The following is a 26372-nucleotide window of genomic DNA, read 5'->3' as shown; positions in this document are numbered from 1 at the left end:
TTCAAATGTCTAAAGATATTACTATCTCCTCCATGACTTTCATTTCTTGTATTATACATCTATAGAAGTTTATTTCTCCACTGAAAAGTGGAAAGAATACCAAATTTAGAGTCAGGAAGACCTAAGCTGAGAGCCCTAGTTCCAGTTCTCTCATTTGTCCGCTAAATGGTCCTAAGAAAATTATTTTACAGCTCTATCTAGCGCATCTTTGAAATGGAGATAAATTTTTGCTGTTCATATGTTTTAAAAGAGATAAAGCAGTATGGCCTAATGAATGGAGTGCAGGTCTCAGAAGCAGGAATACTTATGTTTAAATCTTGCCTCCAACTGCTTACCTCTCTGCCCCCACAACCAGACACACAAGGTCTGTGGAAAGCTGGGTAAAACTCTTAACCTGTCACAGTTGTCAAACTCTTATAGAAAAGAGGAGATACTAAACCATACCAAAAGACCCCTGAAGGCAGCATATTGACTAGAAAACCGTGTACTAACATCACCTCTGCTCTTGGGTGTTTATTTATTTTGTTAAATATTCCCCAACTCCATTTTAATCTAACTTGGCTGCGTTCAGTGTCGCACCCCGCAGGCAGCTCTCTAAGGCAAGTTGGATAAAAGGTGCCAAACTGCATCAGCAGGACAGTTTTCACAGACTTCCCTGGAGTTATGAAATCACAGGTCTAATCATTATACCTATCTCTAATGAGATAAGGTAGTGTAGAAAACAAAGGGAAAATCTTTGAAAATTGTCAAACTCTATATAAATGTAAGTTGTCCTTTCTGTTATGACCACTGGGTGGCGCCATGCTGCAGAGTGCAGGACCTGGAGTAAGGAAGAATTCCTGAGTTCAAATCTGGCCGTAGACACTTATTAGCAGCGTGACATTGAGCAAATCACTTAACCCTGTTTGCCTCCATTTTCTCACCTGTAAAATGAGCTGGAGAAGGAAATGGCAAACCACTGCACTATCTCTGCCAAGAAAACCACAAATGGGGTCACAAAGAGTCAGACATGACTGAAAAAAATCACTAAACTGCTATCTTTATTGTTCTATGATGTGGTTTTGAGACCCCTCATCATTCTGGTTACTTTCCTCCCCAAACTCGTTTGCCAATATAATTTTAAAAATAAACTTTATGTCCTTGAAGCATGGTCAGATTTTCACTTTCTTTATGGACACTATACATTTTTAATGCATGTTTTCACTTAATTTCTGCACTGTAAAATCTTTTGTCTATGTACATATGTCAATATGTACAAACACACTGTAAAGACTACAATCTTATAGGCCTATAATGTAGGTCTTAGAACCTTAGGACACTGGATTTAGATCTGAGAAGTGGCCATCTGTAATGCGAATGTAAATTTTAAAGATCTTCCCTGCCCCTAGGCTAATGTGCACCTGGAGCCTGGGGAGGGAGGCTTGTTTTTCAGTAGATACTTTTTGATTGGCCAGTGGGTCAAACAGGTTGTTACATTCTCTGAGCCAGGAGAAGGCTATATAAGCCCTGATGTGTAGCTTTGTTTTGGGGCTCACTTTGAGAAGTGTTCTGTGATTTGATATGAATTCTGGGAAGCCGTTGTTGAGAGTCCCCCGGCTTTGAAAAACCCAGAATGTGGAAACCCAGATGTTGACTGGGTATGGATGTAATGGTTGGACAGTTTGGAAATCTGTCTACTTGATGTTTCTGTCTTGATAATTATGCCTGTATACTTTGAGGTTCAGGGTGCTGACCTTTTCTCCTGAACAAGGTAAACGATATATGTCTGACTGATTAAAGTAAGCTTGTTAACCCATTTTGAGTTGCTTTCCTTTAACAAAGCAGATCCAAGAACCTGTGGTAGCTGCAAACCCTGAGGACGCTTGGGGTGCTTGCTGCTACACCATCTGATACAAACTCTCCCATTTTATAGGAAAACAAAACAAAAAACTAAGCATGATGTTAAGTGACTTTCTCAAGATCACACAGAAAAGCAACTTTTATTTTAAATTAAAAACTCGTATTTCCATAGTATCAATCACGTCTATAATAAATTAAAATAGTGTATTACCATAGCATCTATATGAATCAAAGAATTATTCTCCCAATCTGTTTTCTATTGAAATGCAGCTTTGCCACTCATCAGGCACATAGTTAGATTGTGACACCACATCTTCTTCCCTCACTTAAGAATTGATATTTCCTAGTCTCAATCAAATTGAACAAATGAGTAGCCACATCTATGAATGACTCAAGGAGAAAATGGCAATGCTGATCCACAGTCTTTGGATACACATGTCAGGGAGGTCTATTCCTTTTTCTATATTGTCCCTCTCACAGAGGCACTCCAAAATGAATTCTAAAGTTTCTGAATGATGCTCAAGTTGAAATACATTACTATGCTCCAGAAACCATACATCTATATATGTATATATGCATACACATACAAACATACATGCATACACACATACACACCCATATATTTTAAAGCTGAGTTTCTCCATCTAAATCCCAGGAACACCCAAAGCATAGTAAGTCGTGTGCTACAACACTTTGTAAGTAAATGGCTTTGTTTGCTCTCATCAAACTGAATGGATTAAGAAGGGGAGCAGTAACTTTCTTAGGTTTCAGAAAAGCAAATAGTCTGCCTAATCAGATTGGAATAGAGAACTGCTTTAATACCACCTCTCAACCTCATTTTCCTGCCCCCTAGAAATAGCCACAAGAGAAATTAAAACCTTCTCGGGTCCTTTGAGACCTAACCATATCTGTCTATGAATGGAAAATAATTAGTGTGGTAGCACTAAGGAAAACTGTCCTGAACCACTTCAGAAGCCTAAAGGGAGCACAGATATGTACACACAGCTTTCAATTTCCAGAGTGCAGTTCTGCTCGTCCAGGGGGTATCTTCTCAGGTCCATCATACACGCAGCTGTTGTTGTGATTCTACAATACAAGAAGAGAGAAGGAAAAGATTACTGCCAGGGCCAATAACGTCTTTCTGTTAGTAGTGAAACCTATTTATAGAAAGACAAAGGCTGCACTTCATGTAGGAGACATCTTCCATGGAAATAGAATGTTCTAAACCATAGGAATAAAGCAGATTAAAAATTCAAAGTAATTTAAAAAGAAAAAGAAGACAAAATAACCAAACATATAGAAATTTGGTATTTTTATTCATCTGAGTATATTGTTATAAATCCTTTAATTTGAATTTCCAGATGTAAAAAGTTGTGTGCTTCTTTTAACAACGTCCTTACCTCTTATTCCTCTGCCCTGCCTCATCTAATAGGTTTTGTGATTTCACATTATAGGACAGCATAGTGGATAGAGCATCAGTCTGGAGTTAGGAGGACTCAAGTTCAAATCTGCCTTAGACACTTACTAGTGGGGTGACCCTGGGCAAGTCACTTAACCCTCTTTGCCTTAGTTTCCTTATCTATAAAATGAGCTGAAATAGAAAATGGCAAACCATTGTAACATCCTTGCCAAGAAAGCCCCAAATGAGGTCACTGAGAGTTGGACAAAACTGAAATGACTCAACAACAAACACAAGACTTAATAACTGGGGGGGCATTAGATTTCCATTATTAGTAGACTTCTAGTTATTTTGCAATTGTTTTAGTCAAAATTCTCCCTAATGGATCTATTTATAAAGAATTGTGTGCTAAATTATCCATTTTTGTGCCAAAAGTGCTAATTGTTTCAATAAATTTCATTGACCAGTGGCTCACCAGTCAAATATGGATTGTAATACTAATTAGATGTTTCAAAGTTTTATTTATTATTTTTTAAATTTTTTTGCTTTTTGGAGGGGGGAGGGCAGGGCAATTGGGGTTAAGTGACTTGCACAAGGTCATACATGTTAATTGTCTGAGGCCAGATTTGAACTCAGGTCCTCCTGACTCCAGGGCCAGCTCTCTATTCACTGTGCTACCTAGCCACCCCTCAAAGATTTTAATCATCATGTAATCTATTTTGTTCTAAAAAGAAGTTTCTCTTTCCTATTTGGGTTTTGTCCCTGTTTGTCTGGATCAATGGCAGGAGAACTGAATGGGCATACCCTGAAACTAAGGAGTTACTAGTGTTCACCATTTAATACAGATGTTTTTTAGTATGGCTGTTAGGGGACATCTGTTTTCCAAAAAATATTTTAGGTGATTCTACTATTTGCCCCATCTGTCAGAATTTCACTAATTCAAAATTTAGGACTCAGTTGACCTAATTTGGATGCTAATGCCCATAAAATCATTAACTGACTAATGGTTATTAACATCTTTACTTCTGAATTCATGTAAAACCAATCCCCTGGGGTGGCTAGGTGGCATACCGGCCCTGGAGTCAGGAGGATCTGGGTTCCTTCTCATTCAGCCTCAGACACTTGACACACCAAAAAAAAAAAAAATCTAGCCATGTGACCTTACGCAAGTCACTTAAACCCAATTGCCCTCCCCTTCCCCCTCCAAAAAACCAAAGCAAAAAAACAAACAAACAAAAAAAACAATCCCCTTCCTTTTCTTTTAGTCTCGCATACATATTCAATCATTCTCTGCTCTATGTTGTTCCCATACATAAACAATTGTATGATGAAATATGTTTCTTAACCTCTCTGATCCTCAGTTTCCTCATCTTTAAAATGGGAAAATAATACTTTAATAATTTACTTCACAGGTTTGTTGTAAGAGGAAAAAAAAAACTTTGCAAACTATGCAAAAATACCATATAAAGAAGTTGTTTTGTCTGGATCTATGATGTCATCTTTTAGGGAATGCCTGGTGCGGAGATGCCTTCTACAAATGTAGAATGACATTTCTTCTCTAACTTACAGCCTTAGAGATTTGCCTAGAGAAATAAGAAGTTAAGCTACTTACCCACTGTCCCCCATCTAGTATGTATGATAGCACCAGAACCCAGGTCTTTCTGAGTCTAACGTTGGCCTCTATACTCTTCTCACCATACTGTATTTCATTATTGTCATTGTACATAACCTAAAATACAATGGCATACCAATTTGATGTGGAAATCAGTCTTTTCATCCCAATGGAAATAGTGCTATGTGAATTTCAATACTACCTTTTCAGGGGATTGATTCATTATTCACAATAAATGGAACCTAGCTATAAATGTTAGTTAGCAAGTGTTTCTAGCCAAAATCTGCCTCTCTGAATCTTCCACCCATTGATCCTGCCCTTTGGGGACAGGAAGAATAAGGCTTTTCCCCATTAGAGTTCTCTGAATACTTGAAAACTCAAGTTTATCCCAGCATTCCCAAGTTTTCTGTTCCAGATAAATATGCCCCTACTCCTTCAGCTGAACTTTTAATAACACAGCCCTTAGTCATTTACCATTTTCGTTCTTCTGGATCAATCTCTATATCATCGATGTCCTTCATAAAGCATAGTACCCAAAATGAGAGACAGGAATTGGGGGTAAAGTCATATCTACCCCATTCCTACCCATTGGAAAAACAGAAAACTGGTGAGTCTCTGCAAGCCATAGTTTGCGATTTTTTCAAGTAGCAGCTTGTACTATTCAAAGTCTACCCAAAACCTTGAGTTTTTCTATACAAATATAATATCTATACTAAGTTGACTTGTGTGTCCTATAATATACAAAGCTTAAAGAGATGCTAAGCTATTATGTAAGTGGGATAACATTCCCCATTTTCATTCAATACCATACTTTTAGCTGCATAATTCACAATCAATAAATTGCTATTTGGCTTATCACAGTGATTTAGATGGTTTTCATCCCTTTCAAGTACAACCCACTCAATCTTAAATTCTAGTAAATTCCAGGCAGAAAAAGAATGCAATATCTCTAAAAGATTCCTTTAATATGTACTGAGGTAAATCCAAATAAAAATGTGCTTTAATGATATGTGTACATTTTCCCCTGATCTTTTACACTCTATAATTGGGAAAGAACTAAGTCGGTGAATGTCTGAGTCTCAGGATTATGACTCTCAATGACCTTTATTAATCTCTAAGTATCTCATTTCCATGTAATAAAAGACAATAGCAAAGTCACGTGGAATCTTGATGACTTTTAAAAACTCTTTTTCTTCTTCAGTGATTTCCCACATTTTTGAAAAAGCTCGACTTAACCAAAGACTTAAGGTAGGCCTTGAAATTATGCGGTTGTATGTGTGTTTCTGACAGAAGTCTAGGGAAAGGGGAATGATTTGCAAAGAACTTAGAATTCACATTCACATTGAGGATTTGCTTTGCTTTCAAATTTTACATTAGGGCTCCAGCAAATTTACTTCTAAAGGATGAAAAATGAGATGGTTAAACACACACACACACACATTCCCACATGAAACTATCTTTTTAAACATATATGGAGGTGGGAGCTAAGAGAGTAAGCTTCTTGAAGGAAGGGAATATTTCATTTTTGTCTTTGTACTATCAGTGCTTATCAGAGACCTTGGTACATAATAGTTATTTAAGGAATATGTTTATATACAGTCATAATTTAAATTCATGTTTTGTTATGATTTTCCTAATCTGATTTTTATGGGTTTTTTCGTACTTAATGCTTTAGTTTGGGTAAAACTCTCTCTGTATGAGCTCAAAAAAAGTGATTTTTTATTAAATTCATTTTCAAAAGGGAAAGAGAGCTATGGTTTTTCAGTAGCTCTAGGACCTGCCTCGGAGTCAGGAAAAGTTGAGTTCAAGTTTCACTTCTGAGTATTGCTAACAATGAGACCATGGGTAAGTTATTTCAGTTTTTCAATGCCCTAGGCCACTTATCTTAGTTGCAAATTAATTCCCAATGATATCTGTAGAAAGGATTTTATTATACACATGAAGTTATAGATCTAAACTCCACTGCCATCCAAACCCTCCCTTCATCTGCCTTTCACACCCCCCCCCAAATAAAATAAACATAGGAAAAATAAGTCTCAGACAACTGCCAAGTAAAAGTTCCTTGCTTTTTCCCTGTTAAACTTTTTGGGGGAATGTTTTGTGGCTACAGAAAGATTTTACTTATTTGGAAGCTATCTACAAGATGTGGGGCTATAGGCTTCTTTATCTTCTGCTTGCCACCTGCTCTTCTGGCCATTGGCACCCCTACTAGAGTGTGGCAGAAAGCACGAGATAGGCTCCTATCTGTCTAGTCTAGTCTCTTTTTTCGTTAGCATCCAAAAAAGCATCATTGAGTCAACTGTGGTCTATAAAGGAAATCCTATCTTCACTTCTCTGGCAATGAGAAGGGTCCTGCTATCTTTGGAAATATAAAAAAAGAGGAGATTAACTAGATGCCAGTTTTCCTTTGACAAAACTGTTTGCTTATTTTTTCTGTTTAAATCCAGACCAACCAGAGACATTTGTGTATTAAGCCTTGAACGTTCTTTGCCGCTAATTAGCTATTGTGACTTAAACTCTCTGGTCCTCAGTTTCTTAATTCCTGATGTGAAAAAATTGAATCAGATGATCTCTGAGGTCCATTCCCCTCTAGATCCTATTATACTAACATCTGTAGGAAATGGGTAACTTCTGCAGATTTTACAGGGTTAAATGAAACAGGTAGGCATGGTATATAGTTGTAATATTTTCTGAGGTCTTATAAAGTTCTGTTTTTGGGGGCGGCCAGGTAGCACAGTGAGTAAGAGCACCGGCCCCAGTGTCGGGATGACCTGGGATCGAGTCCGGGCTCAGACACATAGCACCCACCCAGAAACACCTGGCTGTGTAAACTTGAGCAAGTTACTTAACCCCAATTGCTTTAAAAAAAATAAATAAATAAAGTTCTTTTTTTTTTCTTTAAAAATTTATTTCTCTATCTCACCCAGAATGGAAGAATAACAGCTACTCATGGACCCGAATCTAATGCTGATCAACAAAGGGGCTTCAGCCAATTTCTGTTTCCCACCTGTGCTAGATCACCCCTTCTTAGGAGCATGGTTACATTCCCAAATACACCCCGCCAGGGCTCACCATGTTGGTGCTGGATATTCTTCAGAGACCTTACTTTCTTAACACACTACAACTCAGGACTTACAAACTAAAGCTATCCAGCAGTTTCAATGTCACCAATGCCAGGGACAATGAGCGTATTCCACCACGCCTGGCCTGGTCTTGCAGAGTTCTGTGGTTATTCTTCCTTAATTTTCAACAAGGGGAACAAACTATGTGACTTCATTCAGCCTCTGGGTCTCCCCAAGCTTTGACGAGGTATCTCACAGGTTCAGAGTTGGTACTTTAGAGGTGATCAAGTCGAATTCCCTTATTTTACAAATGAGTAAACTGAGGTTAAGTGACTTGTCCACAGTCACACAGCTGTGGGTATCTGAGGTAGAATTGGACCCCAAGTCTTTCTGACTCTAACTCTAGCTCTATGTCCACTCTACAATAACACCTCTTCAGGAGCATTTTGAGCAATGGGTGTGCCAATGGTCATGGCCTAAAAATATAGCAAATGACACCATCAGAAAGTAAACACAAAGAGCCTTCAGTCGTGTTTTCATCCTCTTTGTTACTGCTTCCCCAAATGCCGAGTCCACCTGGTCTGAGAGGTCTCTAGCCCTTGTCAATGCTGGTGCCAACTGCCCAGGAGAGCAGATGCTGAAGCTGAGGGCCTGAAGCCACATGGTTCCTGGTGCAGAGTGTTCTAAACCAAATGTGTATTATGCAAGTAAAAGAAGCCATGGGGAACATGCTGACTGTTAAGTCAAGCTGGTGGATTTGAAAGAAAAAATCAGGCATACGAAAATTGCATCTCTATATAACTGACCAAAGGAGATGACTTTGTCAAGGAAGCTGAGAGTAAATCTGCAATGGAAACATGCTGAGCTGTAGTGTTCTCATATTAGCACCCTGTCTCAAAGGCTGATGGTGGAAAAATGGCTAACGAGGAATTGTGCTGATGTGCAAAACACACAATGCAATACATATGTAGGTAGATACACGTGTGTGTGTGTTTGTGCATATAGAACCTGTTCTTGTTTAATATTCTGTTCTGTACATGTTCCCTTTCTCTGCAGTGTGACCACACCCTCCGGGGTTGGGTGAAGGACTCCTGGGGGTACCAGTTGGTACAGGGTCCTGCTTTTTCTTTCTCTCTCCATACACACAGACACATGTATGTGCATATAACACACATACACATGTACACGTGCATGTGTGTGTGTACATACATGCACATACATAAACACAAATTCAATTAGCATATATGTATATACACATTGCACAATACACATAGACACATATATGTATTCATGTGTATATAAGCACAAAATGCACACATACAAATATAGATGCAATGCATACACACATACCCATATACCTGTACACATTCACATATATACACAATAATACATGCACATACACATGAGCATATATACACATGTACATAGAAACACATATCTATATCTACATGTATACATGTATGTATATATGCACACAGTACACATATACACATTCATACAAACACATAATACATATATGCGCACACACAAGTATGCACACATACATACACATGTACAGGCATATTAGATACATACACATATACACATATCTAGATATGCACACCAAACATATACACATGCATGTACACACATGCACATATACATATACATAAACATGCACATGCACCTGCAACTACACCTACATCTACAAGCTCACTAAGGTAACTCACTTGATATTTCTTAGAACATTCCCAGAACCAAAGCAACAGCAATATAGAACCACTGCCCAGATTTAAACCCAACCTCCAAAGGAACAATTACAAAACATACTGGGTTGTTATTACTAACCATAATGACAAAAGTTACTTTAGGCATTTTTTCTAAGAAAGTAGAATTAAGGGGATGTAGATTAATATGGGAGCATCTTTATCAATATCTACATACAAGACAAAAATTGATATTGTACCAATAAAAGTAGATTCCTTTCAAAAATTTAAGAAGAATTCTTATGTATCACTCAATTTTAATAAATAAGCATTTAGCAAATGTCCATTAAGTTCTAAGCCCTGTGCTAGGCACTCTGGAAGCAAAAAAATAAAATACAATGCCTGCCTTCTGGAATTTATATCCCAGCAGAGAAAAATACTTGAACCAACTAATGTACAGAATTATAGGAAATACACTCTATAAAAATGAAAGCACTACATAAAATAAGGGTTATTGTGACTGCTACATATCCCCTCAACTACCTAGTGAAGTAGGCTTGTAGAATAGCCTAGTTTTATTTACTTAATTATTCGATAGATCCATACTCAGGTAGCAAGGTGTTGTAGCTGGAGAACTAGTCTTGAAGTCAAGAATACCTGGGTTCAGGACCCACCTTTGATACATACAAGTAACTTAACCTGTAAGTGGGCCATAGCCTGCAACACTCCTCCGTGTGACCTCATCCAGATTAAAATATAATAGGGAAACATTTAACAAAATACAATTATAATAGAACATAGATAATATTGATTTGTGGTTTTCTAAGTTATTATGCAGCTTGTAGATTTATTTTCTCTCCTGGATCTATTTTCCAGGTCAGTGGTTTTTCCAGTGAGATATTTCACATTGCCTTCTATTTTTTCATTTGTTTGGATCTGTTTTATAGTGTCTTGATTTCTCAGAAAGTTATTAGCTTCCATTTGCTCCAATCCAACTTTGAAGACATTACCTTCTTCAATGAGTTTTTGAAATTCCTTTTCCATCTTACCAATTCTGCTTTTTCCCCCCTTTTTGGAGGGAGGAGGGTAGGACAATTGGGGCTAAGTGATTTGCCCAATGTCACAAACCTAGTAAGTGTTAAGTGTCCCAGGACGGATTTGAACACAGGTCCTCCTAACACCAGGACTGGTTCTCCATTCACTGTGCCATGTAGCTGCCTCCCCCCTCTCCCAGTTCTGCTTTTTAAGGCATTCTTCTCCTCATTGGTTTTTTGGGACTCTTTTGCTGTTTGAGTAGTTAATTTTTCAAGGTGTTATTTTCTTCAGTATTTTTTGGGGTCTCCTTTAGAAGCTGTTGTCTGGTTTTTCATGATTTTTTTGCATCCTTCTCATTTCTCTTCCCAATTTTTACTTTACTTCCCTTACTTGATTTTCAAAATCCTTCTTGAGCTCCTCATAGCCCATGACCAGTTCTCGTTTTTCTTGGAGGCTTTTGATGCAAGAGTTTTGACTTTGCTTTCTTCTTCTGGTTCTAAGTTTGGATTGTCTCTGTCACTGAAAACAATTCTATAGCCTGATTGTGCTTCCTCTGTTTGCTCAACTTGCTAGCCAATTACTTGACTTTTGAGCTATTTGCCATGGTAATACTCTGCTTCCAGAGTGGAGAGCTGTGTCCCACATTTCTGGGGGTTTGCACAGCTCTTGTCAGAGCTTCTTCTAGGCACCTGCCTCAGAACTCTGAGGAGGACTGCCTCCCCACAGCCTCAACCAGCTCTGACATGCCAGAACTACTCACCACAGAACCACCACCCAAGACTGTGACCCAGGTCCCGGTAGGGCAAAGCAAGAGAATCCTGCCTCAGAGCCAGCAGAGAGATCCCTGCAAGTGCCCTTTTGTCAGCCACTTGGTCTTCCCAAGATCTGTAGGCCTGGAGCTCAGGAAGCAGCTACCTCAGCCACCTCTGCCACCCTGGGGGCAGGGGCCCAGACAGCACTCTTCACTCACCCAGGATCAACAGAGTTCTCCACTGACCTTTTACTTTCTCTTTGGTGTTTATGGGTTGAGAGGTCTGGAAACCACCACAAGAGCTAGAGATTCACTCCCTTGAAGTCTGCTCTGGCTAGTCTGTGTCACAGGTCTGGGCTGGCATGGGCTCACATGCAGTACTGTGTTCTGCTCCCAGCCTGGTGTGACGGACTCTTCCTGTCGGCCTGCCAGGCTGCTTAGCAGGAGATTTTTTTCTCTTTGTCACTTTGTGGGTTCTGTAGCACTACAATTTGATTAGAATCATTTTTTACAGGTATTAGAGGTAGTTGGAGGGGGAGCTCAAGTAAGTTCCTACTTTTACTCTGCCATCTTGGCTCCATCCCACAATTTGCAGATTTAGTGGTCCATTTTTTTGCGAGTCTGATGACATGTATCTAGGTAGCTCTTGAAAACTGTGGGTTGCTGACCTGTTTTATTAGAAGGACTATCCAGATACAAGATTTCCCAATCTCAATGCAATCACATGTTCCATCTCTATCCCTATATTCAGAAAATGCTGATGCTCATATTAGATCAAGTTCCTAACCCTTTAGCCTATAAGATTAATTTCAAAAATTGAAAAGAAATTTCAAAATATATTTTATGACAATAACTTGTACATATATAATAGTTGTATGGTATAGTAGAAAAAATGATTGATTAGAAATCAAGATTCTATTGCCAGCTGGACAATTGACTATTTGTATGACTTTCAGCAAGTCATTGAAAGACCAGATCATCTCCAGGGTTTCTTGCAGACTAACAATTGATAATCATTTAATATCACTTTTGGAACTCAATAAGAGCCAAAGCCTGAACTAATCAATCAGACTGCTTTGCTCTGCTCTAAAAATGCCCTTTCCTGTGTCAGCAGCTTAAAAGACCAGATAAGGTTGACAATGAGTATTATTTCAGTTTGTGACAGGATGCCTACAATCAGAATAGTGGGACTTCTCTTATCTTGGGAACATATGCCATATGGGGGAAAAACTAAGATATCCTGGGATCTTAATTTTCAACTGACATGCCTTTTTTAATTCTCTTGTCTTATTGTATTTACAACTTATGCAATTAAGAAACATCCTTTCTCATGGTATGAATAAAAACACATGTAGAGACCATAAATCTGAGGGACATAGACATCCTGGGATTGTCCTAAAAAAAAAAAATGTCATTCTTGTATCAGTCAGCCAGAACTTAGGTTTTGGCTCCTTGCATATATAAGTTTGTTAGCTTCATATAGCTTTAAGGGTATAAATCTTATAAAACTTATATTTAAGCTTTAATGATATAAATGTATATCACCTAGTCTGTTTCTCTCCTTTAACCAAACTTTCACACTGACGCAATCTAGGGTCCTAGGTCAGTGAAGAGCTAATCAGTCATTTGGCATTATTATCAGAGTGCTGCAAAACATCAATTAGCTAAAACAAGTGTGAGGTAATGCACCTTCCTGTACTGGGGAAGCTAGAGCCACAGGCACAAATCACATTCTGCTAATTATCAATGCCGACATGAAAGCCATCATCGACGTCCTTGTCTTGGAAACACGATATACAATGATGCAATGTTTGGCTGAAGCATGGAAGTTGGGATGAAGGTCAGCTCAGTATTTTTTTTTTTTGTGTGTGTGTATGGTTGGCTTGATATTTGCAGGGCTAGTGAGCATCAAAGTTGCATAAAGATAAAGACCCAAATGGAGCTATCACTGTGCCAACTGTATCTCTGTGCATGACTTCTTCAGTTATTTTGGTGCTACTCTGGGTCAGTTTAAACCCAAAACAAAGAAACCACACATCTATTATGTTATAGATACTGGGGATAATAGGAGAAAAAAAATAAGCTCACTGACATCAGTGAGCTTACAGTCTAATGAAGAGGTAGAAGGAAATCATATGAACAAAAATAAGTTTGATGAAAGTAAGAGTGTGATGATTGCAAACATGTGTTCCAGGAAAAATGATCTAAGAAAGTTTGAATCATAAGAGACCACTTTCCACATTAAATGTTGAATGGTTTCCTAGCAATATCCTGGAATAAAACTGATTCGTCACCAGAGAAATGCTGCCTCCTACAATAGAGATGTGCTGGACAGGACCCATAAGGAAGAATGGAAACTTTAGGTACCTTAAGGCAGAAACATCAAACATGCTGTTCCCATAAGGCCTGTGTCACTCCTGAGTTACCAGAAGCAGATTAAAGTGTAATTGGGAAATATTTCATACAATAATATGTAGATAATATTTCATCTCAACACTTTCAATGTTCAGTCTGCTGGGATTCTTATGTATGGGTTGATTAGTCACCCCTGTTTCTGAGTTTAATACCACTGCCTTAAGGTGTTGATTTGGATTAAGAAAATCAGAGACAAGATAAATGTCATGAAAAGTCACAGCATGGGACACAGCTATGGATGACTGAGAAATCAGAGCAGCAGAACCAGGTATGCAGAATTTAGAGGTGAATCAAAATGTACTAAATACGTGCATTATCTTAAATGTATTTACAGACTCTCAGAATCACAAGGGCTCTCAGTAGTCATCTGGTTTAATTGATACCTCAGTAGAAATGATCTGGACATCAATCCCATCAAGTGGTCACATCACGGGCTCTCTTTTAAGACCTCAAGTGAAGGTCTTAAGACCTCCTTTAAGACCATTCCTTCCAGAGGCAACCCATCTAACTGGTAGGAAAGTTTGCTATACATTGAACCAATCTGCCTTTCTGCGACTAGTTCTGCCTTCATTGCCTATGGTTATTTTCTCTGGGGCCAAGAAGAAAAAGTTTAATCCTTCTTCCTCCTAGTTAGTTAAGTGGCATAGTAGATAAAACACTGAAAGTGGAGTCAGAAGGAACTGAGTTCAAATCCTTCCTCAGCCACATACTGGTCATATGACTCTTGCACTAAGGCTATGTATGACTTCTTGAGTCATTTCATTGGCACCCTGGTGTTCTAGTTCAAGTAAAAAAAAATGTTAAGCATGTTTTATTGCCAGACCCTGGGGATTCAGAGCTGAAAAAAATGATACAGTCCCTCCCTTCTATGAGCCTACAGTCTAGTGGAAGGGAGGACCAAAATTACATGTACATAAATAAGTACGATAGAAACTAGAATGTGATAAGGGTAAAACATAGGATGCATGTAACCTAACCTCTCTCAGCCTGCGTTTCCTCCTCTATAAAGTGGGGTTAATAATAACACTTACCTCACATGGTTATTGTGAAGATCAAATCAAATAGTATATGTAAAGTACCTAGTAAACTTTAAAGTACTATCTGTTAACTATCATTATCATTGCTATTTTATGATATTTGAAGAAAACTAGAATATCTTCTTTATATCTTCTCTATACTGAAATTTCCTACTATCTTCATCACAACCTTATAGAGTATATAGTCTTTAGAATCCTCACCATTTCGGGTTTAATTGCTCTCTGGTTTATCAATTTCCTCCGACAATAAAGCACCAAGAACTGAACATTATAATGGATGTGGGTTAATTAGGGCAGATTCCAACCAGACCGCCTTCCTCATTTTGGACTTTACACTTCCATTCATTCAGGATAACTCCAAATGAACTTTTTTGACTTCCATGTCATTGTCGATTACCTGTTGTGGAACTTGGAGGATTCTAAACCAGACTGATGTTTCATGTGAATTGCTGTTTAATCATGTCTTTTCCATTATATATTGCAAGGATGAAATTTTTGAACCCAAATACAAAACCTTGCCTTTTCTCTTAATGATTGTCTTCTTTTGGTTTTGACCTATGATTCTAGGCTTTCAGTATCTTTGTATTGAGTTCAATCTGTTGTTCAACATGCTGTCTTTTCCAGTTTAGTGCTATACGCAATTCTCCTAAGTCTGACTTTACATAAATTACTTATAAAAATATTAATTAGCACAAGTACAAATACATATTGCACTAGAGACATCATTCCAGGTTGAAATTGATACATTGATACCATTTTTGTGCCAGTCGGTCAACCGCTTCATAATCTACCCAACCTCTACCAATGACCAATGCCAAACCTCATGTTCTTTTCTAAAGCTTATACTTGTTCATCACTCTAAAGGATTTACCTCTATTAACTACTTTCTCCTCCTGTATATTCTCTTCTTTATGACTTTTCCTTTTTTAATTTATTTAATTTTATTCATGATTTATTTATTCAAATTTTATTTTGAATATTTCAAATTCAATTTTCAACTTCAATATTTCAATTTGAATATTTCAAATTCAAATATTATTTATTCAAAATTTATATTTTATTCATGAAATAAAACAAGCATTTCCATAAAATAGAATAAAAAAAGAGATGACTGCACATGAAACTGCAAATCTACTATATACAACTTGCTATTTCTTTTAAATATATAATAAAGTTATCCTGTAATTATCTTTTTTCCTTCCCTTTCCCCCTTCCCTCCTGCATTCTGTTGGTTCTTTTCTTTCTGTCTGACTGCTCTCTTTTGGTCTTTTTGGTTAATCTTCATCCTCTCACCCATGCACATTGGGCATCTTCCTAGACCCTCTCCTGGGCCCCCTTCCTTTTTTTTAATCTTTAACTTGTTGGTCACAGCAGTGCCTATCATTTCAATGATCATCTCTATGCTGATAAATCCCAGATTCTTTTATATATATAATCTCCACCCCATTCTATTTTCTGTGCTCCTCTCCTACATCACCAACTATACTAGATATTATGAATTGGACCCTGCAACACATAAACCCAAACCTGTCCAAAATAAATCAGTATCTTTTCCCCAAAACCTGCCCCTTTTCTCTTGCTTCCCTGTTACTGTCAAGGGTACAAACACTCTTTTAGTCATGCAATTTCACGAATTTTGTACCAGCATTTTGTCCCCTCTCTCACTCAGCCTACATGTTGCCAAATGTTGTCATCCCTTTCTCCACAGCATCTCTCAAATATGACCCTTTCTTTCCATTCAAGCAGAAACAAACCTATTTCAATCTTTAGCATCTCTTGTTTGGGCAACAAAATTTTTTTCTTATTAAAAAAAAACTTTTTAAAGCAATTGGGGTTAAGTAACTTGCCCAAGGTTACATGGCCAGTTATTTTGTGTGGGTGTTAAGTATCTGAGGCCAGAACTGATCCCGGGTTCTCCTGACTCCAGGGCCGACACTCTTACTCACTGCGCCACCTAGCCACCCCAAAATATTTTTAATTGAAATCCATTTTCAAGTCTCTCCTCATTCCAACTCATGCCTAAGACTTTAAAGTGATTTTCTTAAATACTATTTTACATATTCCCACTTCACCTCAATAAATTCCAACAGCAACCTGTTTGCTTTAGCACCCAACAGAAACACTTTTCTTTAGCATTTAAAGCACTTCACAACCTGGTGTCCACCTATCTTATCAGTCTTTTAACATATCTCTCCTCTCCTGTTCTACATTCTATAATTTAGTTATACTGAATTTCTTGCTGTCTTTCACCTACAATTCTCCATTTCAAGTCTCCACATATGGTGGTTCCTCATTTTGCCAGAGCTCTCTCTTATTGTCTACACATTTTAGCCTACCTGGCTTCTTTCAGGAGTTGCCCAAAGTTCCTTCCACCTTCTGCAGAGAGTCTACCCACTACTACTTACTCCTACTAAAGTCACTTTTATTTAGTCTATGTATATTCTAAGTATATGTATGTATTTAAGTTAGAATACAAACTCCTTCAGGGCAGGGATATTAAAAAAATGTATCCACAACATTTATCATAGTTCCAGAAACATATTAACTGCTTAATAAAAGCTTATTAATTGATTAATATACCTTATATCTTCATCTTTTCCATAAGAATCATCTATCTACCTATCTAAAGATAAGAATCCATAAGAATTATGAGCTTTGTTAAATATTTTTCTGAACTCTAGATCATATATCACATCTAGATCATATATCATATCTAGATCATATCATATATATTACATAAATATTATATATATAGTCTTCTCTAAGTGATTATGAATGGTACTTTGGTAATTACTAATAGATGTTCATGATACTATAAATTGTTCTAATTACATTTGTTTTTTCCAGTGACCACTAGTCTTTGACCTTTCCCTTTTGTTCAAGCTGAAAGCTGTTGATTGTTTTATAAATAGATATAGACACACACACATAAGTGTGTACGTATATATACAGAGAGAGAGAGAGAGAGAGAGAGAGAGAGAGAGAGAGAGAGAGAGAGAGAGAGAGAGAGAGAGAGAGAGAGAGAGAGAGAGAATTTTCTTTCTCTCATGGCAACACAGTCTTGAAGCTCTCCCAGAATCTCCTAAAATAATGCCTTCTTTTAACTCTTTGGAAATTAACTCATGTCCTTTCCTTTTAACCCGAGCTTTTCCCATTGCTCTCTTCACTTTTCAACATCCATTCTTCAATTGAGAATGCACACTAGACTTACAATATAGTTAAATAGAAGAAACTGTTACAGTCTTATTACATAAATGAGATAATTTAAATAAATTTTTCAGTAATGGCAAAGTGCTGTAGAAATGTGAGTTTCTAGGGTATTATTATTGTATAAAACCAATTTCAAACTTAGGAGACAAAGAGACAGAGTTTTGTATATAGATGTATTCTTCCCCAACTCATCTTAATTTTAGTGCATTCCTTTCATTAATTATCTCCTGTTTATTCTGAATATAACTTGTTTATACATATTTATTTACATGTTATCTCCTCCTTTAGCTTATAAGCTCCTTGAGGAAAAGGACTACTTTGTTTTTATATCTCCAGTGTTTACCATGGTACCTGGCAAATAATAGGTGTTTAATAAATTCATACACTCATGCACACACACATATATTTATATATATTTAATAAATTTATCAATTGATGAATTGATTCATTCTGGAAAAGCTTGCAATAGTCACAAACTTATTTGTGACTATTTGTAATAGTCTTCATCTAAAGGCTATCTTTCTAAAGGATACTCACACATGGAGAAAAATACTATCCAAAGAACCATTTTTAAAGATAAAGGCAGGATAGATCCATATAACTATAACACACAGTACCAACAGAGCTCTCAGCTGTGTATTCACACCCTGCAGAAGGACCAGGGCCAAGAGACTGAGAAAACCCAGGCCTGCTCATAGGAGCAGCTCAACTCACTCATTTCAGAAAGAGTCATTAAGTACCAAATTAGGTGGCCTTAACTCCATTATTTCCTGTATTTCATTTACTCCTTTTGCCTCCTAAGGGTCAGAACTTCTTTGGTGATTTGATTGAACATCTTAACATCATTTAACCTCAACTCTCTGTACCAATTATTCCAATTTTTCTCACAGATTGAACTTCTTTGGCACATTAACCCATATATTGTCATCACTTCATTTTCCCTTGGTTTCATATCTGATTTGTTCCACTTCTCCCCACAGTCACCACATCCTATAGTTTCTAGACCATACTTCCAGTTACCTCTACATGAAGCAGTTCAGGTAGGCCATCACATTGTTTGCTCAGATGACATATTCGAATTATCTTGCTGAGGGGCATTTCTGACTGATAGCCATTCACACCAGTGATCCATATTAGTTTAGACAGCTCCCTTTAGTCCTCTTCATGAATAAATGGATGATTCTGCAGACACTTTTGAAGACTGGAACAGTCTGGCATCCAGCTCACACTTGTTATGTAAACAGGAGGCTCCAAAGTCAGGACTTTCTTTTAAAAATTAAGCCAAGAACCAGCCAGGGCCAATAACCCATATGTTCCAGTACAATATCTGGGTGGAGGACAATTTTGCTATCTAGAGTGAAGAGGAAACTGCTAGCCATGCACTCAAGGCAGTTTTTGAAAATTGGCCATTCTACCTTAGTAAAGAATAACATCGAATCAATATCTGAACATTCCTTCATAACTTAGAGAATCAGCAAGTCTGTTCATAAGGTAAATTGGGATTAATTCTGGTCAGTCTTGGTTTTTTGCTTGTTTTACTTTAAAATGAAGTGTTGATCAAAAAAAACCCAGAAACAATGAATTGATGCCTCATCCAGAAAACCAGGTTACAAAGGCTCTACTTCATTCTAAGAATTTAGCAATCATTTTGTCTTAACATGGATTCATTTAGGTGAACCACCAACAAAAGCAATATAAACTAGATTCATATACCGGCCTGTAAGTCAATTTTACCTCCACATTCAGGAAATCTTGCAACTCAGAGGACTTTTAGTATGTACACAATTCCATAATTCTAAAACATCTCTCTCTCTCTCTCTCTCCTTCTCTCTCTCTCTCTCTCTCTCTCTCTCTCTCTCTCTCTCTCTCTCTCTCTCTCTTTAGAGAGATAGATAGAGATCTATATCCACATAAAAGACATTATTATTAAATGACTTCTACTTGCCAGGCACTGTGCTAAGTGCTAGTTAAGTGACGTGTCAAATATCTTACAGCTACTAAATGTCAGAGCCAGAATCTGAACTCATGTTTACTGAATTCAAGTTCAGTGCCCTTTCTACCATACATTGTATAATGGTAATGTCTCCATTGCCACCAGATTACATTTCCTACATATCCTCAAGTGAGGAAATTCTAATGAGTGGTCATCTTAGCCTAGGAGTCAAGGTAAAAATACTAAAATTTTATTGTGTCTTTCCCTGTACAAAGGTAAATTTAATATATTTATAACCTGTGCATAGTTAACATTTAATATTTTTTATAAAATAATTTAATAATAAACACTAATAGGGTTTCACATATTGACTATATTGTTAGTTCTAGAGAGACTTCCCAAAGGTTTTGAAGTTATAAACTTTAAAGATAATGTTCACAGAAAACTCTAAATATGTCTGTTTAAAACATTTGAGTATACTATAAGTAATCCTGAGGGGAGATTTTTACTTAAAGAAATCAATGAGTCACCTTTGTGGGAATCTATAAAAGAATATTTAATCCAAACCACAATCAATAGAAAGGCCTAGAAAGGTTCATTTAAAATGTGCTAGATGGGTATCAGAAAGCAATATCAACCTATTAGAAAGGTAACATGACATAGAAAACTGGCTTTGGAAAACCTGAGTTCAAGTCCTGATTCTGATAAATGTCATCTGTTTCCTTATGAGCAAGACACAACCTTTCAGCACTCTTAGACAACTCATGAAGTCTTTACATTCAGAAGAATTGCTGAATTGCATTCATAAAATGAGTTCTCCAAAGAGTTCTATGCATGAACAAAATAATAAATCTGGGTTCTACTCTCTCATCTTCTCCAAATAACTGGTTCGTTGGAGTGTTTTGCCCTGTGACAGATTTATATACTGTAAAGAAAAAAAGAAAATGACACAAAAGCCTGGCTATTCACATAGAAATTCATAAAATAATCTTTTTTAGAGGCAACAAATGATGGATCCATTAATTTTGGAAGTAACATTTCATGAACATTGATGAGAAACTTTAGAGCTTATGCTGTGGAAACTCAGGGTAATTCAAATGAATAAAATTAACCAAAAGATTCCTGTTTTTCATTCACTGTAACTGTTAATAGTAGTAAGTATTCTATTGAAAATTTTAAATTTGTTGAAAAACAATTTTCATCAATAAGCTTCATGGAAGTTTCTTAATTTATCTGAAAAATCTCTTTCTTCTCCCCTCCCCCATTGAGAATCACCTTGTGTAAGAGAGCAAGAACAGTGTGAGGAAGCCATCCTAAGCAATGGAAGACAGACCTGAGTCCATATAATACAGTTCCGTCCGGGTGAAGGCGGATCATTCGGTTTTTCACGGTTACTCCATGCACAAATGATTTCTTGTCATTTAGAAAATACGTGTCGGGGACCCACAGCTGATCAGCCACTCGGTTGTCAAGTGTGAGGTTCAGAGGGATCCCAGCATAGGCCAACCTCTTATCTCTCCAGTACTGCTGAAAATACATGGTCAAGGTATAATCCTGAAATAAAAAAGAAAAAAACAAGCTCCAATTAGTCTCTCATTAAGAGTATATTTGTCTAAATTTTTAATTATTTTAAAGGTAAATTGACATTACAGCGAATACACATTATGGTCATTTAAAATGAATGTGGGAAAGGGATTAAAAATGAGGGACAAAGACCCAAATGTCCAAAAATAGTTTACTAGCAGTTCTTTTGGGTATGGCAAAAACCTAAAAAAATTGAGGAATGAGTGAATAAAGCTTGATATATGAATATAATGGAATCTTATTGTGCTAAAAGAAAATATGAAGGGAACAGATTTAGAAAAACTTTGGAAGACTTGGATGAATTGATGAAGAGTAAAGTGAACAGAACTAGGAAAACAATTTATACAATAAAATTATAAATTAAACAAAAAACCTTCAACATCTTAAGAACTCTAATCAATTTATTATGCCAGAGGACGTTTGGTGAAGCATCCCACCCACCTCTTGACAAAGAGGTACAGCTTGAACCATATTAAAGAAAAATATTGGACATGGCAAACAGGAGGATTTGTTTTGGATAACTGTTACAAAGGTTTCATTTTTTCCCTTTCAACTTAGGGGTGGGGCAAGATGGGAGGGGATATAGATTTTTAATTGAAAATTTTAATTTAAATAGTAAAAAGAGATGAGGATGATGCAAGACACATCCCCATTATAATAGATAATTATAAAATATCAAAATGATGTTAAAGGAAATTATAATGAAAAAATAAAGAAAAATCTTATTGAATAAAGTAAAATATGATATTAGGTGCAATCTGCTACCACTTAATGCTTCGATGTCAATTTCTAATAAGTGTGTTCCAGCTGAATCAATCCTATGTCTAACTAAGGTCAATATTTGGCTAAACACATAACCATTTCAGAAATAAAAGTATGAACATAAAGACCATAAAAAAGCAATGGCAAAAACAGAGAGCTGGGAAGAAACTTAAAATGTCCCCTTGGATCTACCCCCATATTCAGGCAGACATAGCATGAAACCATCCAAGTCAGATGAACTTTTATGTATCTGACTTCTCTGTTTCTTCAATTCAAACACCTTTTATCTTTTTCACTCTTTGTGGAAGCTGTAAATACAAGCCCTTTCCTCAAAAACAGCAGACTCGGAGTTTTTTTTTTTTTTCCTTTTAATACTCCCTATTTCTCCCATTTTCTGATAGCTACTATGCCTCCTGTCTTCCCATATGGCATCTGTGCTGTTGCTCCAAAGTCAGCTTACATCATCAGAGGTGGGGAATCAAAAGGGATTAGTTGCAGGCAAGGGAAGACCTGAGAAGGTGGCGTGTGGATGTGTGCGTGTGTATGTGCTTCTGTGTGTGTGGGGGGTGGGGCGGGGGGGTTGGGGGGGTTTGTGGGGGTGTGCGCATGCACCTGTAAGGATTCAAATTCAGCTGTATGGTCAAAAGAGGCCTTTGTGGAAAAGAGATTTTGGGGCACTTCAGAAAGAATTAAATATAGAAGATTTTTTTTAAAGAGTGAGAAAAAAATAGGACAAGAGGAGATCAAGATCTACATAAAAACTAGAAACCATCCCATTGTTTTATCAACAGCACATATTTTTAATTTATGTGTCCAATAGCACATATTAGTTCAATGTTGTTGACTACTTTAAAGCTTACAAAGTTCTTTCCTCACAACTCGATAATATAACTATCGTTAAGTATTAAATTTTTTGCCATTTTACAGATGAGAAGTCCTAGACTCAGGAAACAGAAATAACCTGCCCAAGTTCATAGTATTTGCACAGTCAGAGAGGCAAGATTTAAACTTGTGCTGTCCCACCCAACACTACCTCTAAACAATAATGAAGTCAGGAAAGACTTTGAGTGCCACACCTAAAGATTTGAACTTAAGCAAAGTCAAAGGAGATACAACTACTTAGACTGTGGAAGAAAAATGATTTAACTTTAGAATTTTAACTTCTCAGTGCCTATTTCCTATTACTGAATCAAGTGTATATAAAGTACCTACTAGATGGTTCTGAACCATAAGGAATTAAAAAACATCATAATTCTCTCTCCAAGAATGAGAGGTAGTGGCATCTAGCAGATAGAAGTCTGGCGTTTGAGTGGAGATGATTTGGGTTTGAGTCCTGCCTCTGAGATACACTAACTGTGTGACCATGGGCAAGTCACTCAATTTCTCCCTGACCCAGGCAACTCTCTAAGATTATGAGTTAGAGGAGGGTTGACAATAGTATTAGAAAAGGGAATTTCCACACTGAGATTTCCTTATGCTAGTGAAATCATAGAAATGGACAAAAGCAAAACACCACAAAGCACAACTGGCAAGAAAGATGAATACATAAGATAAATACATTTGAGTGGCTCAACACTTTGATGGTTAGTAGGGGGAATACATAGCAAACTCATATTAACACACAAAAAAACAGTGAAGAATATAAGGGTAAATTATATGTACATATATACACACATGTGAGTGTGAGTGTGTATGTGTGTGTGCTAAAACTGATGGAAATTAGGAGAAGGAGTAGGTAGAAATGGCTTTATGGGGGATGGCAGGCTTGAGTAAGGCCTTGAAGGATGAGCAAAAAATATGCTGAGCCCAAAGATGCTATACTCCGTACACAGGCATGACCATGACATTTTTAGAGGATAAGACTGGACTTAATACCGTGGATCACGTGTTTTTGGAATTAGTGGGAAATAATTAGAGTGTCTTACAAAGGAAGCCGCATGAATTATCTCACTCAATTCCCAGAATGGTTTTGTGAAGTAAGCAGGACAAGGATAACTGCCTCCACTTTAGTAGATAAGGCTACATAGAGAGGTCTCAGGTTACTGAGTGACGGCTTATAAATTACAGTCAGGACTCCAACCATGGGTCTTTTAATTGGAGACTATAGTTTCTCCTATTATTCGATGATGCTATGCTCAGACAGGTAGGTTGGAGCAGATTATGAAAGACACTGAAAGCTGCATCTTAAATTTAGATTTGATTCAATAAACAATCATAGGGGCGGCTAGGTGGTATAGTGAATAGAATACCAGCCCTGGAGTCAGGAAGACCTGAGTTCAAATGCAGTCTCAGACACTTAACACAAAAAACTAGCTGTTAGACCTTAGGCAAGTCACTTAACCCCAATTGCCCTACCTTCCTCTCTCAAAAAAAAAATAAATAAAAAATAAGGAATCATTGCAGATCTACAAACAAGGATAAGTTCTTATAAAAATACATTTTTATATATAAAGTTTTCTCCTTTCTCCCCACTTTTGTTAAATCTATTCATATAAACAGCCTCAGTGCTCCATTAGTATTTCTGAAATGTAAAAAAAAAAGAAAAAATACTTAGGGTATAGCATAGAGCACACTGAGTGGATTCTTGGTGGAGGGTTGATGAAAAAGCATGGATAAGAATCACACAGGAAAAGAAGTCACAAGTAGGTTGCCATCTTCCCTGATCTTTGCAATGGCCCCAACATCCATGAGGTCACAGAATAATTGAAGAATAAAGCATCATATATTAAGACAAGAAACAGGGGCAACTAGGTGGCAAAGGGAATAGAGCAGTGGCCCTGGAGTCAGGAGGACCTGGGTTTGGATCCTGCTTCACACTTAACACAAAAACTAGCCATGTGACCTTGGGCAAGTCACTTAACCCCAATTACCCTCCAAAAAGCAAAAAAAAAAAAGACAAGAAGGATATTAGTCAACAGTACTATTAAAATACAAATGTAACCATTTATTTTTATCAATATCAAAGGGGAGAATTAATGTGAAATCTGATGCTAATGACGAACCTTGAATTTAGTCTTTCTTAAAAAAAAATATGATTTATTTTTAAATAGGTTCAGCATCTTGATGGCTGGTCTCAGGTAATCTTTTCTAATGTTGAAAAAAAAAATAGTGTGCTCTCTATCTTCCCACCATACCCATGCTCAATCTGGAGTCTTAGGGATATAACAAATGTTCCTGAAGTTTCTTGCTACCTATTTTTCAAATATGATTTCAGAAAAAAAAGCTTGAAGGTCCCAGTCTAGCTTTAGGTTGGGGTTGCTAGTTACTTATGGTACTAAAGTTAAAATATGACTTTGTACTTCATTAGTAACTAATCTTTCTTAATATATGACTTGCAGTAATTGGAAAGTTCTGAAAAGTCCTACAGAAAAGTTTCTGTAGGACAGGTGTTTGTGTGAAGTGAAAGAAGATCAGACAGAAAGATAACATTAGGGAAAACACAGGGAAATAAGAAATGGGAATACAATTCCTAAGAGACAATGACTAGGGTCAATTGACCTATATTCCGCTTTCCCAATTAATGTATACTTATGGTATCTCATTTTCCCTGCAGCCTTGATCACTAGGAAATTCCTTCTCAAGATCTATCCCTGCACTCACCCCCCACATCACTTGCCCCAGGAACTAGAATTACTAGTTATGGCTCTGCTTGTAATCATTTCCATGCAGTTGTCGTTTACTTGTTTCAGCTGTGTTTGACTCTCTGTGACACCATTTGGGGTTTTCTTGGCAAAGGTATTGGAATGGTTTGCCATTTTCTTCTCCAACCATACAGGGAGTCAATAAAGAAACAACCTTCTACAATATTTAGAGGCAGGCTTCCAACCTCTATCAGCTTGTAGTTATTTACAGACCCTATAATGTTGCCACTATTAAGCACCAAAACTAATCAGATCTTACTGTCCTTCCCATATTGGCACCTCCCTCCCCCTCTCCTCAACTCATACACACACATGCCTATGGTTTCATCTTAATTCAGGGGGGTGGGGTAAGGAAGGACTGGAATTGTGATTTTAGTAAAATGTGGAAGTCTAGGTGAGGAAACCCC

At 37.1% G+C, this 26372-nt stretch overlaps 1 protein-coding gene across 1 annotated transcript in view; it reads right to left on the bottom strand.

The window, feature by feature from the left end:
- Positions 1–26372, bottom strand: part of GABRB3 (gamma-aminobutyric acid type A receptor subunit beta3) — a 261589-nt gene that overhangs the window by 56893 nt on the left and 178324 nt on the right. The window contains exons 2-3 of the mRNA XM_069072947.1: positions 21312–21532; positions 2843–2925 (exon numbers count right to left, since the gene is read on the bottom strand). Coding sequence (XP_068929048.1) covers positions 2843–2925; positions 21312–21532 — 304 coding nt within the window. The remainder of the gene's footprint in view (positions 1–2842; positions 2926–21311; positions 21533–26372) is intronic.

This window comes from Petaurus breviceps, unplaced genomic scaffold (genome assembly GCF_028583685.1).
Source record: "Petaurus breviceps papuanus isolate PSGF00001 unplaced genomic scaffold, PetGlider_PUasm1.0 90849, whole genome shotgun sequence".
Classification (NCBI taxonomy): domain Eukaryota; kingdom Metazoa; phylum Chordata; class Mammalia; order Diprotodontia; family Petauridae; genus Petaurus; species Petaurus breviceps.
This window is presented reverse-complemented; position numbering and strand designations above follow the sequence as displayed.